At 33.0% G+C, this 13,610-nt stretch overlaps 1 protein-coding gene across 1 annotated transcript; it reads left to right on the top strand.

Moving 5' to 3' along the window:
- The first annotated feature begins 322 nt into the window (after window positions 1–322).
- Window positions 323–5,130, top strand: LOC123669670. Its single transcript, XM_045603262.1, has 6 exons — window positions 323–343; window positions 1,991–2,159; window positions 2,518–2,683; window positions 2,817–2,937; window positions 3,709–3,922; window positions 4,976–5,130. Exons 1-6 carry the CDS (start codon window positions 323–325, stop codon window positions 5,128–5,130), a joined length of 846 nt encoding a protein of 281 aa, XP_045459218.1.
- The last annotated feature ends 8,480 nt before the right edge of the window (window positions 5,131–13,610 follow it).

Genomic DNA, 13,610 nt, shown 5'->3' with positions numbered 1-13,610 from the left:
CATTCCAAAGATATACACAGTGCGCTCACTTACCCACTGCGCACGGTTACCCCTAATTACTCTATATCTTGAAATTTCGAAATAATTTTTGAAGCTCTTGTTTAAAGTTAAAATTTAAATATTTTTTTAATTATCATACTATTTTAGTAACTTCTTTTTAAGTGACGGTAATTTAAAAATAAATTATAAATCTACCATTGAAATCTATTTTTAGCCGACTTCAAAAAAAGGAGGAAGTTACTCAATTCGACGGTATATATATATATATATATATACTAGCTGACTCGGCAAACGTTATCTTGTCGCTAAACGCTATTTAAAAATGGGGGTTGGTGGTAAAAGGGTAAAAATGTAGGGTCGTATCTATTTTTCAACGCCAAATCATAATAAAATAAAAAAATAAAAATTTATCTAAAAATTAAAAAAAAAAATTGGGGTGGACTACCCTTAACATTTAGGGCGTTGAAAAATAGATGTTGTTCGATTCTCAGACCTACCCAATATGCACACAAAATTTCATGAGAAGCGGTCAAGCTGTTTCGGAGGAGTTTAACTACAAACACGAGAATTTTATATATTAGATATATTTTTATGTATGTTCTCTATCGTTTATGAACCGATTTTGATAATTCTTTTTTTGTTGGAAAGGAGATATCCCTTGTTTGGTACCGTGATAAGGAAACCAGGATCTGAAGATGGGATCCCAGAGAAATCAAGGGAAACTCTCGAAAATCCGCATAACTTTTCACTGGGTGTACCGATTTTGATGATTTTTAATTTAATCGAAAGCCGATGTTTATCATGTGTTCACATTGAAATTTCATCGAGATCTAATTACAACTTTTGTAGTAATCTTTGATAATGCCTAATTACTTGAGTATTCTTTCGTCTACCTACGTTGTATCAGCTTTCGATATAATTGAAGTTGGTTTTTCTTCGTTTGCCAGCAAACACAATTTTTGTATTAATTTATAATTAAAATAGTGTTATAATTAAATCTTTATTCTTTATTTTGCTTTCGCTTTTAATTTCGAGTGATGGATAGTGATAGTAGAAACGTACACCTAGCTGTGATCCACGGTCCACTGACGGAAATCTGATATATATATTTTTACTAACCTGTACCCGCGGCTTCGCTCTCATTTTTTTTAATAAAAAGTATCTTATGCTACTACTAATACCTCCAAGAATATGACTGTGTGCAATAAATATGTTTAATGATGGTCGGATAAGTAGTTTTCGCGTGAAAGCGTAACAAACAAACTTACATTCACATTTATGATATTAGTAAGGATTAATTTTCTATAGTATTTTAAAGAGAAAATATTTGACTTTTTGTTTTTATGACTGTTTGTAATAAATTAACAAAAAAACTACTCAACTGATTTTAAAAATTCTTACACCAATAGAGTGCAACGCTATCACCGGGTAACATAGGCTTTGATTTAACAAGAGAAATTGGAACAGTCGACATTTAACAAGTTGCTTTTCTTTTTTATTTATTAAATAGTAGTTCAGCAGTTTATTTATTTTTCATTTTTTTTATAATCACAAATAGATAATAATATTGAGCATTAAATAATAACGCATGACTGTGTTTTTATACATTTAAAAAAAAACTTAAATCTATTTATATGTACTAGAGACTAAAAAATGTGTAAATCAATTACACAAGATATTTACGCCAAAATTTTCTTATATATATAATGAAGTGTGCGAAAATATGACCACTATACAGAGATAATCTGTCAAACGAGGTTGTTTGGTATTTACTATAGTCGGCATAAATTTAACGTCATCTTAAGACAGCGAAAAGTGAAGGATATTTGGGAAAACCTAGTGTTTTGAAAGTCGAAGCCTACATATATCCGGTTAATTTTTCGTTTCTCACTCTAAGCATTTTGAGACAATTCATACAACGAACAACTCAACCAAGAAAGTGGTAAAACGTGATAAAGTAATAAGATTCAGTTAACAATTTTATTTACAGAAAATGAACTACACATCGAACTTCAGCCTAATAGAAGTAACAAGAGCACAAATGATGGCAGTCCGCCGAGATTGTAATATAGACATGGAGCAGTTAAACGATGACTTGGATATGCTCGAAAAGTGGTGCCGGAGTCAAGATCAGTTAGTTGAAGCATTACCGTATTTAGGTAACCCTGAAAGTTTTTTTTTTTATTAGGAAAAAAATGATTGGCGTATATAGCAGGTGTACCTTATTAGAAATGCCGAAGTAACCCTACCTAACCTGAGGAAAAACTTCAACCTCATTCGTAAATAAAATCAGAACTAAATATTATGTTGAGTTCTTATGGTGAGGAAAGTAGCTAGATATCTTGGGAAAGGGGTTGGAGATCCATAGGCTATGGTATCTTCTTACCATGATGGGGACAGTATAATTATTTACAACCATAGTGGAATTTAAAGAAATATTAGGTTTAAAATAACAACAATAAAGAAATCTCGTCAATAGATTTGTAAAAGATGATTGCTAAATTTCTTAATTTTCAGGTCGTGATATGTTGGAACGTTTTCTCATTCAAGCCAAAGGGTCCCTTGAACGGACAAAACAAGGGATCGATAAAGCATTAGCAGTTAGAGGGATGATACCTGATATTATGTTAAATGAAAAAACAATAACAAATTTAGACAAATTTTGCAATCTCTTTGACAATGTGTACGTATTTTAATATTTCTTCGATCACAGTAAAAAAATATATTAACATTTATATTACTAAAAACATTTACAGTATATGTTGATTTGCGTGTGACTTTTACAAAACAAGAATAATGTTAAATAACTGTTTCAGTTTGATAACATCGTTACCAAAAGCCAATCCCGAGGATGGCACGCGGGTGATTTTATTAAGATTGATGAACGAAAACTTTGAAGATTTAGATTTGATAGAATGTGCAAAGTTTGGTACTTTTGTAAGTAATATATGCAACATATTCTTATCCTGCATGGAGAAAGAGGCCCAGCAGTGGGCTGGTACAAGCTGAATATGCAATGTATTATTCAATTATAACAATAATTGTCTTAGATTTAACTTTTGAAGGTTGAGTACCTGTAAATAAAAATAAAAAAGAATAACACTGCAGATCACAACAAACATCTGTTAGGCGCACTTGTCATTGGCGGGGATTGAACCAATGGACACTTGACGATTGAATCACTGTGGACAATGAAACCTCTTGTACTTGTACAACCAAAGATTTCCAAATCAGGCATGGATGTGCCTGCACGGGGTTCTAGCCATCGGCTACGATTGTTATTTATTGTTATCTCTGCTTCTCTTGAACGTCTCTCAATATTTTGTTAAGGCCTATTTTTACAGTTTCAACAATATTTATATAATCTTATGATTATTACAATTGCAATTGGGTTCTTAAGACTAAATTCAAAGCTTCTTATGTTGTCTGAACATATACTATTAAATATGTTAACTAATGGAAGTAAAGCTTAATTATATGTTTTAGTTCGTAGACGTGAGGATGAGACACGACTACATTTTTTCCGATAGAGTAATTTTTGATTTTCAATACATAAAACCAAGCATTATTACAAAATTGAATCCTATAATTCTAAAGAAGTTACAAATATTGTTCATAGTAAGTATGTCATAAAATTTCATGTTATTTCTCGTAAGAGGCTGATTGTAGATAAAATATAATGAAATAATTTTTGCTAATTTGTTTCAGGGAGCGTACAAATTTAAAGTGAAAGGTATTCATGTTATAAATGCTCCGTCGTTTTTTGATAAGCTGTTTTTTATTGCAAAAGGATTTTTCCCAGAAAAAATGGTCAAAAGAATACGTGTCCATGGCTCTTACGAAGAACTGTATGAGGTAATATCGAAGGAAATTCTTCCAAAAGAGTACGGCGGTGAGGGTATGAGCTGCTCCAGATTAGTTGGTATGTATCGTTCTGCTAAGTGTTTTTAATGTGATTTTCTTTTCGGACATTTCTTTAGGAATATTCATTTTATAATTAAAAATATTCCAGGAAGCAATAATATGCTAAGTTAGGGTCTCGCTTTCCAAAATTTTCTCTTATAAATACAATTTTAAATTACCGTACAGTGAAACTCAGACTAACAGCCTTCCTGTGTACGCTATAAATTTTTCAATTGTAATTTATAAAATTTGCCATTGAGTTTGAACAATTTAATAAAGAGGCGATGATTCAGTTTTAACTAAGACTTAAAGTAACGATCATATGATATTATACGCTTGATTATGATAAGACAAATGAAATAGACAGTGACAGGGGACAGATAAATGCTTGCACAATACCATTCTAATAATGTGAACTAAAGAATCGTTATGCTATTTTTTATAATTAAATTGAATAGCAAAAATTACGCACTTAATAACGTAAATTATAGTTACGATGTACTTTTAGTTTCAATTGAAATAACTATAAATAGTGTTATTCGTAAATATTTTAAGAGTAATCATAAGAATGTGATTATAAACGTAATTTTCTTATCAGTAATTTTTCCTTTTTTTTCTCATTGTCTGTCCGAGAATAACACACTCACACGCAAAACAATTAAAGTGATTGTCACACGACCTATACATATGCTAACGTAAAACCTTAATGCGTCGGTTGCCATGGTCTGTTGCCATGTTCAATTTGCGCCATCAACTGATATCTGATTATTATTCATAATTTTATCAAACAAATGTTATTATGGAGTAAAACTTCTATACTCACGCTTGACTTGGAAAGTAAGCTGGTGAATGCGTGACGAGAGCGTTACGAAAAGTGTGATCGAGCAAGGCTAACGGGAGTTGAGAGGAAGATATAATTAAGATGGAGCTAAAAAAGATTTACTTCCGTCGCGTGGTCTAGAGAGCGCTCGTTTTATTTATATTTAGAGTTAAAAAAAATTTCGATCCATATATGGTATTATAGTGATTGTATAGTTAATAATTATACTTAAAGTTTTTATAAACTTTGCAGAGGAATGGAAAAATTACATTCGATCTGACGATGGACAACGTATCATGGAAAACTCTCATAGACTTGTATCCGACGTGTCAAAACGAAATTTGTTTAAGTTCGACGAAGAATACTTCGGTCTGCCGGGCTCTTTCAAAAAGATAAACATAGATTAGTAGACAGAAAATTAAAAATTCAAATTGTGTTTCATATACGAAAACCTCGCAAAAAACTGAAAACTCGACACTCTGTAACTTAACTAATTTCGTCGCAAACTATATCAAGGATCGCAGATTGTTGAAATTATATGTAAAAAAGCTGACCCCGACGTTGTTTTGATATATATGTTACTAACCCCCTTAATCCCCCGTAACTTAGGGGGATGAAAAATAGATATTGTTCGATTCTCAGACCTACCCAATATGCACACAAAATTTCATGAGAATCGGTCAAGCCGTTTCGGAGAACAACTACAAATACCGCGATGCGAGAATTTTATATATTACTAGAAATAAATCACATCACACAAATGCCAGTGCAAATGAACGCCATCTATTGGCAGATTGTAACTAAATGTTATATCAATTTGTTTGTTATAGGTGTGCGTTGTCACGCGGAAATAAAAGTTAGTTCTGTAATCTGTTCGAAACTCGTAACCGGCGTTTTATCATACCGATTTTATTACTTGCAAATAATCATTTAAAAATGCTGCATAGTATAAGCTTTTAAATTTAGTATGTATGATAAAATATTTTGCTACAGTTATAAATAAATAAATATATGTGTTATTAATTTTATTTTATTTTTTTGGTTAACGTTTTGGTTAAAATTCGTGAATCGATATAACTAAGTAGACTTTCTACCGTTATCTTACACTGCTTATATTTATTATTAATATTTATCTTTTAGAAATTATACGTAACCAACGCGTCAGAGAAAGATAAGGGTGTTTGCATGGAACAGTAATACAACGTAGATAGACGAAAGAATAGTGAAACAAATGCGGTAATATTAGAGATATCTTAAAAAGTAGTAATCACATCAAAATTTAATTGAAATGGGACCACATGTAACGCACCATCTTTCGATTCAAAAAAATCATGGAAATTGGTCCATCTAGTCAAGTAGCTCTAAGATAACTAATAATAATTGTGTTTGCAGGCAAACGAAAAAAACCGACACCAATTATATCAACAAGTAATACAACGTAGGTAGACAAAAAAATAGTCAAGTATTCAAGTCCAAGCATTATCAAAGATTACTCCAAAAGTTTATTTATTTATTTATTTTATACTTTATTGTACACCACAAATATATTACAAACAAAGCATAAAGATAGTTACAGACAGTGAAGTACAATGGGCGGACTTATGGCTAACTAGCCATTTCTTCCAGACAACCCATACATAGAAAGGAAAGTTATTATCTAAATTGGATAGGTGGTGTAGATGTATAATAAACTTACATACAAGTAAAAGTTGTAATGAGATCTCGATGAAATTTAAATGTGACATGTGTGATAAACATCGGCTTTTTTTAACCACCTCCTTTTTTGAAGTCGGTTAATAATACAGTCGAATTGGGAACCTACTCCTTTTCTCAAGTCGGAAAAGATGGAAAACCATCCATAAAATATTTATTGCTATCGCAACTACACCAAATCAAATTCTAATTTAAAGTTCATTTCAAATTTTAATAAATTGCAATCATGTCAATGATCTTCGAAATTAAATTATTGTATTAATTTTTTTAACCGAATTTTTAAATTATTCTCAAACTAGTTAAGTCTGAGCGAGAGGCCGAGATCTCAGACAGAAACTGAGCGAGAGGTTTTTTATTTTCATTTCGTTTCTCGTTTTTATTAAAAAGGTAATCTGTTCGCAAACCGTATTAAAGGATTACATTCAACCCGCTTTCATGAGCTGATAGTTAATTATTAAATCTTGTTTTAAAAATAGTTTCTACTTTTGAATGGTTATTTTTTAAGCATTTTAAATTAATTGATAAAACATTGTAACAGTTAGTTACATCAACTGGCTCAAAGTTAAAATCAAAAATAACTTTATTCAAATAGGCTTTAAAAGCACTTTTGAATCGATATCTTACAATTTTGAAAAATTAATGACATATAACCACCGATTCAGAATGTAGATTCTGCAGAGAAGAATCGGCAAGAAACTTCGAAGTTAATCTTTTTAGCTGAGTTTTAAACGCTTTAAAATGGTAGAATTTCACAATTTTAAAGTGTGATACTTCTTTTGGCGTGTTAGGGAAAAATTATGAAAATAAACTTTTTGTGATGTGCGCGCACACGGTTACAAAAAACCAACACCCTGAAGTTAGCTAGTCAACAAAGAAGAAGTTAGTAACGTGAAATTAGCTAGCCAATATCAAATTGTATGAAAATTGGAATTGGATTACAGTTCCTGACATCTTAAACTACGTTAGTAGGTCTTGGTATACTCGTATTTTAACTACGGAACTCGAAAAGGCACCTGGAAAAAAAATTTGGTCACCGTAATAACATTCAGGTTTGTTCGTATCCCAAAATCACAAGTATAGTAAACTGTTATAAAGTCCACACAAGACCTGCTCAAATCGAAGATAAAATAAACAAAATCAGGTAAAACCTTAATCCCGTACAATGTCTTGCGAACCTTTCGGTCTAACTTTACGATGCGAATGATTTCTCCAAGGACTGGTTCCAGGCTCGAGAGTTACGGCGGAGGTGATAAAAAAAGCTTATCAAGTTTAGCGAAAAGCTGTACTGCGAATTATAAAAGTGACCATGGTATGATCTCAAGTGTTAAGTTCAATGGAAGGCACACAACTAACAATAATAACGCTATTATAAGCCTAGTGAAAGAACAAAAAGCAGTTTAGCAATAAGCAATTAACACAGCTAAATATAATTAGTGATAAGCAATATGAAAGGAACTAAAAAATTTAACCTAAATTCTTTAAGCGAACCCACCGCTGTTACTAACATGTAATTATATAAAATGTTAACATGTACAAAGTAAACACTATTTTGTTCTTTTTACATTTCGCATTCAGAAACATTTTCGCTAGCACCGAGCACAAGATTGCGCCTGAACGGCGAAGTGAGCACGCTACAGAACAATTGTTCCATCGGTGGGGTTTAAGTGCGAATAATATTTGCAATTCAAAGATACCGATGCGCTGCCCACCACTACCCCCATTACCTGGGGTTGAGTGAGCCTCCTCCCCCCACCCAACGTGTTCACAGCTAACTTTAATATTTATCTGAATCCGAAACGCGACGGCAAAACATCGACCACTTACTTACAAGGTGGAATTAATATGGATTAGTTGAATCACCGGTTTAGTGAAGTTATATTAAATAATTATTAATGTTTTTTTTTATTACATAAAGAAGATCTGCACTGTATAAGCAAGTGATGATATCAAGATTCTGGTTATAAAATGAAATTTTGCATGTTTCAAACAATATTCTGATATCAGCTAATTTTAGTTTTATCAGAAAGTTTACTTTTGGTGAAGTCTAATGTTTCCGTATTTTTTTTTTTTAATATATCTAAGAAAAAGATTAGATTGATGATTTTTAATTGAGTGAAAAATATGTATCTAATAAAAAAAAATATATGAACGTGGGAACTCTTCAAACAACCGAATAGAAAAGCCTTAATTGTTTCAGAAAAACAGAATTATTCGATACTTCTGACAAGACATAAAAAATAGAATAATAAATTGCTTCATTTGAAAGCTGTATTCGCAGATAAATTGGACTCACTCCATCGTCCACACAGATATTACCACGCGACAAATTGTCTCATATCGGGTTCAAACATAATATCGGCGAAACATAAAAACTTTTTCGTCATTTACCAAATTGTCCGAGCGTGCGACCTCGCACTCAATAGGAGAGGAATTCCTCGCTACGACTCATTCCGCCCTAGACTTAACAGTCCTCCGTCCCGGCGGGACTTTAATATAGGCGAAGTGTTTCTGACATTTCTTGACCTTTCGATCAGTTTCTTCGGAAGTGAATTCGGTTAAGTATGATGTATGATTACATTTTTGCTCCGATGTGAGGCTTATTGCGTTTTATTTTTTCTTTTGAAAAAGAACGTTGGTATTTCGTACTGAGCTAAGTAGCACTAAACACATAATTATAATTATCAATTGAACGTATTATAAGTAAAAGCAAACTTCAATGAAAACAATACAATTTAATTTGAAATATCGGTTGGCATGGTAATGTACCCATGCTAATTACTTCTTTCCAATCAAATCAAAATTTCCTTTATTCAAGTGGGATTAAAACGCGCTTTTAAATCTTAATCAATCGAAGTCTATTGTTGTACACTTTAATTAATTAGTTAGAGTTATAATTGTGTTTACAGGCAAACGAAGAAAAACCAACTTCAATTCTATCGACAAGTAAATATAACGAAGGTAGACGAAAAAATAGTCAAGTAAATACGCATTATCAAAGATTACTCCAAAAGTTGTAATCAGATCTCGATAAAATTTAAATGTGACCACATGATAAACGTCGGCTTTCGATTAAATTAAAAATCATCAAAATCGGTATACTCAGTAAAAAGTTATGAGGATTTTTGAGATTTTCCCTTGATTTCTCTGGGATCCCATCATCAGATCCTAGTTTCCTTATCATGGTACCAAACTAGGGACATTTCCTTTCCACCAAACAAAGAACTATCAAAATCGGTTCATAAACGACGGACTTATTTCCGAACATACATAAAAAAATATATATGTATATATACGGTCGAATTGAGTAACCTGCTCCTGTTTGAAGTCGGTTAAAAAGGAAGCTACGACCCTTATGAAATGTAGCTAAACCTAACCTAACCTAACTAACAAACAATCGCTATAAAATCGATTTTATTAACATTAATTTAAAAAATCACTTGTGATAAAATCGATGAAAAATATGACGAAATTTATAGTGAAGATGTTTTTTTACTGGCTAACAAGAAGACGCTATTTAGCTATTAAGTAGCATTTACTATGTCCTGAGTGCCTGACATCTTTGACCGCTGTTCAAATCCTTTAAACCTCAAGTTCCTAATGGAGAGAATGGTCGCGAAACCATGAGTATGTCTCTCGGCTCACATCATCGCTCTCTTGAGAAATTTAGCATTTTATGACTTTGTCGTGCCCTGCGAAAGTAAATACTGCTGGGTCCTTGAAATATTTTATGAGTCTTATGCGGCCACCCCAAACCACAAATAATAATAAAATATTAATACATAATATTTACTGAAAACAATTACCTACACGTTGAGAGTTCATAAAAACATAAAATTACTTGAAAAAATTACTATGCACATTCGTACTTATTGTTTCATTATACGCACTAGCAACTACTACAAACTAGGCCTAGCCTGTATCTTAGATGCTATTATTTTCCGATAGCGCAGATACAAGTAGCAAAGTAAATATATTAAACAACAAAACTAGAAGGATCACATCAGACTAAAATGTCGATATCACTATAATTGTGATAAGTAAAACTTTATTCAAGCTACCGACATATTAACACACACACACATCAGCCTATTGCAGTCCAATGCTGGACAACAGACCCCCACAAGTCCTCCAAAAGTTTGTGCCAAAAATGGCGTGAACTCATGGTTTTGCCCATAGTCACCACGCTGGGCAGGCGGGTATGGTGACCGCAGGGCTGGCTTTGTCGCACCGAAGACGCTGTTGCCCGTCTTCAGCCTCTGTATTTTAAAGTCAGCAATTGGATGGTTATCCCGCCATCTGTCGGCTTTTTAAGTTCCAAGGTAGTATAGTGGAACTGTGTTATTCCTTAGTCGCCTCTTACGACACCCACGGGAAAAGAGGGGGTGGCTATATTCTTTGCTGCCGTAACCACACAGCCTAACATATTAACACCGACGGTAAATATTTCACTTTGATCACACATCTACGTGCTTATTTGCCCTTTACTAATATACGTATTTAGCTTTGATGTCTGCCTCAGACTCGTCTATCACGCAGTTTATTTAATCATTATTATTATGTTTGATTTCCGATTCGGGTGTATTAAGAAATACATTCGATCGTAACTTTTCTTTAAATTTAACGTTATTTATATACTTTGTGGGTTTCGTTTGATGTTTTCTTTCATTCTAGGCTGGTAAAATATTTATACAAAAATAAAGTTAACTGCTAGTAAATATTTACGGTAATAAGTATTTTTTTTTTTACTTTCGAATCACGAATGTCTCAAAGCCTGTCGACGATGTTGCTTCTAAAATTGACGCTTACTATTCACATCGTTACAGTATACGCTGGTACATCTATTATATAAGATTCTTGTGTCGCGGTGTTTGTGGTTAAACTCCTCCGAAACGGCTTGACCGATTCTCATGAAATTTTGTGTGCATATCGGCTAGGTCCGAGAATCGAACAACATCTATTTTTTATACCCATCAGTTATAGGGGGGGAGGGTTGAGGGGGTTAATAAAATATTATGAAATTTTGTGTGCATATCGGGTAGGTCTGAGAATCGGCCAACATCTATTTTTTCATATCCCTAAGTTATAGGGGGGGGGGATCAAAGAGTTTAATAACATATATGGCAAAACAACGTTTGCGGGGTCAGCTAGTATCTGTATATCAGGTATGTATTATTATGCTTATAACTTGCTACAACTAAAACGTCCGTCGTGAAGCGTCCATAAATAGTCCCTCTCATTCCGTTGTCTCATTTCGTTGTTCCATACGACTTCACTCGTCATTCTTTTTTCAAAAATGTTCTATATCGCTTATTAAGAAGTAAACTCAAATAATATAGTGAAGTAGTTCGCTAGTAAGTAGTATAACGTCGTCGAGATGCAACACTTCAAGTGAATGAGGGGAAATTGCTGCTCGCTGAACAATTTGCACTCAACACTGCAATATGTTCGGACTGAGGAGCGATGTCTTTCAAATAATAGCAACAAGCGCTCTATTGTTTGTGAAATATACTCCTGTAAATATTGGCGTATTTGGAAATTATTTTGTGGATAAAAGTTTCATTATTTTTAAACTTTGTTTTTGTGTGCATCATTGTTCGTCTTGTTCATATTCCCGAATAAAATAAATATATTTATTGAGCAATGAACTTTTCTTGTGATATATTACTTTTTTTTGCAATTTCAAAGGTATTTAATTTGATACTTTTATGTAATAATATTGTGTTATATACTATAAAGAATAGAAATAAATTGAAATTAAGAAATGGAAGGATGAACCGCACAAGAAAGTTTCTATTGCTGAATCTGCATCGATGTCTAAATGTTAAAAAAAACAACAACATAATTATATAAAGCAACAAGCAATAATTATCTTTATAAATTTTGTGTAATGTTCTGATATTAAATTTAAAAAAGAACATTTGGTAAACAGACTGACATCAGAGAAACGAATATTAATAGTTTGCTTCGATTAACACCTTAAGAAAAATAGCTGTACAAATTATGAAGACTTATTATATTTAAGACGTTTACAAATAAAAAAGCGGCTTCGATGAAAATATAGCTATAAAACCTTTAAGAGAAATTGTCTCGAGAGATAAAAGAATAATCTTTGTTTTCCTCTCCTCACGAGATTAACACGAACTCGGGAGATTACCGACGACGATTTATTCGAGTTTCAACCTAAAAAGCAAATAATTTCCATGAAAAGTGTTGTTTTTAACCTACGATGCAAAGTGGTGAGTGTTTTTCTTTAATGCTTTTGTAAGTACGGTTTGTGTGTATTGTCGATTTCAATGTTATTTGGTTTGGACTGACTTCAAAAAGGAGAAGGAAAATGAGTTTTTGTGTTTCATATTTGTATCGTTAATTGTCAAGACCAAAGTTCAGTATTTCTTTACCCGCGAAAGTTTTATAAAAATGCGATCTTCTTTAATAAATTAATGGTTAATGTGTAGTATGCTCTGGTGTAGTGCTGTGTGTGCCGTGTCGGGTCCTACACACCGGCGATTAGCAGGTTCTAAAAGTTGCTAGTCAGAGTGTAGGCTAAAAGGTTGTTGTTCAAAATTTTAGTAGCAAAAATGCTTAAAGTATAATAAACAATTCTCACAAAATCTTCACCAACAACGTTTTGATTAATATCCATTTAATAATCATTATTATTATTTCAAGTCGAATTCAAAAGAAACAGTAAACTCAGTTGTTATAATAAAACAAACCGGCATTATTATGTTGAATTACAATCACATAAAACGTTCAACATTTAACAATCCGAGCCACCGCGTTCCTGAAACAACGTGCCTGTCGCCGGCGGCTGATCGCTCAGCGTCAAACACGTCCAATTGTTTCATTTCCTTATTGACTGAAGACGGCGCTTAATCAAAGAAATCGGAAGTCTGTATTAATATCGCGATGAGTGCCCCGAGCCTCTCGACCCACCCCGCCCCCTCTGCCCTTGCTCTCACCCCCTCGCCCCCGTGTGTTATTGCGTCTGACACGACACTCGGCCCCGACAGCGAGTGGCATACTTTTTATTGTGTACTTCGCTGTGAGGACACTTGAATGTGTATATTAAAAGGAACAGACTTATTATCTATATCAACAAAATTAAATTATCTTCATGTCAGATAGCCGTTTGTTTTCCACCAGGAGAATGAAAATAAGATAACGTGTAAAT

The sequence above is a fragment of the Melitaea cinxia genome, chromosome 3 (assembly GCF_905220565.1).
Source record: "Melitaea cinxia chromosome 3, ilMelCinx1.1, whole genome shotgun sequence".
Classification (NCBI taxonomy): domain Eukaryota; kingdom Metazoa; phylum Arthropoda; class Insecta; order Lepidoptera; family Nymphalidae; genus Melitaea; species Melitaea cinxia.
Note: the sequence above shows the minus strand (reverse complement) of the source record. Positions and strands in the feature narration are given on the sequence as shown.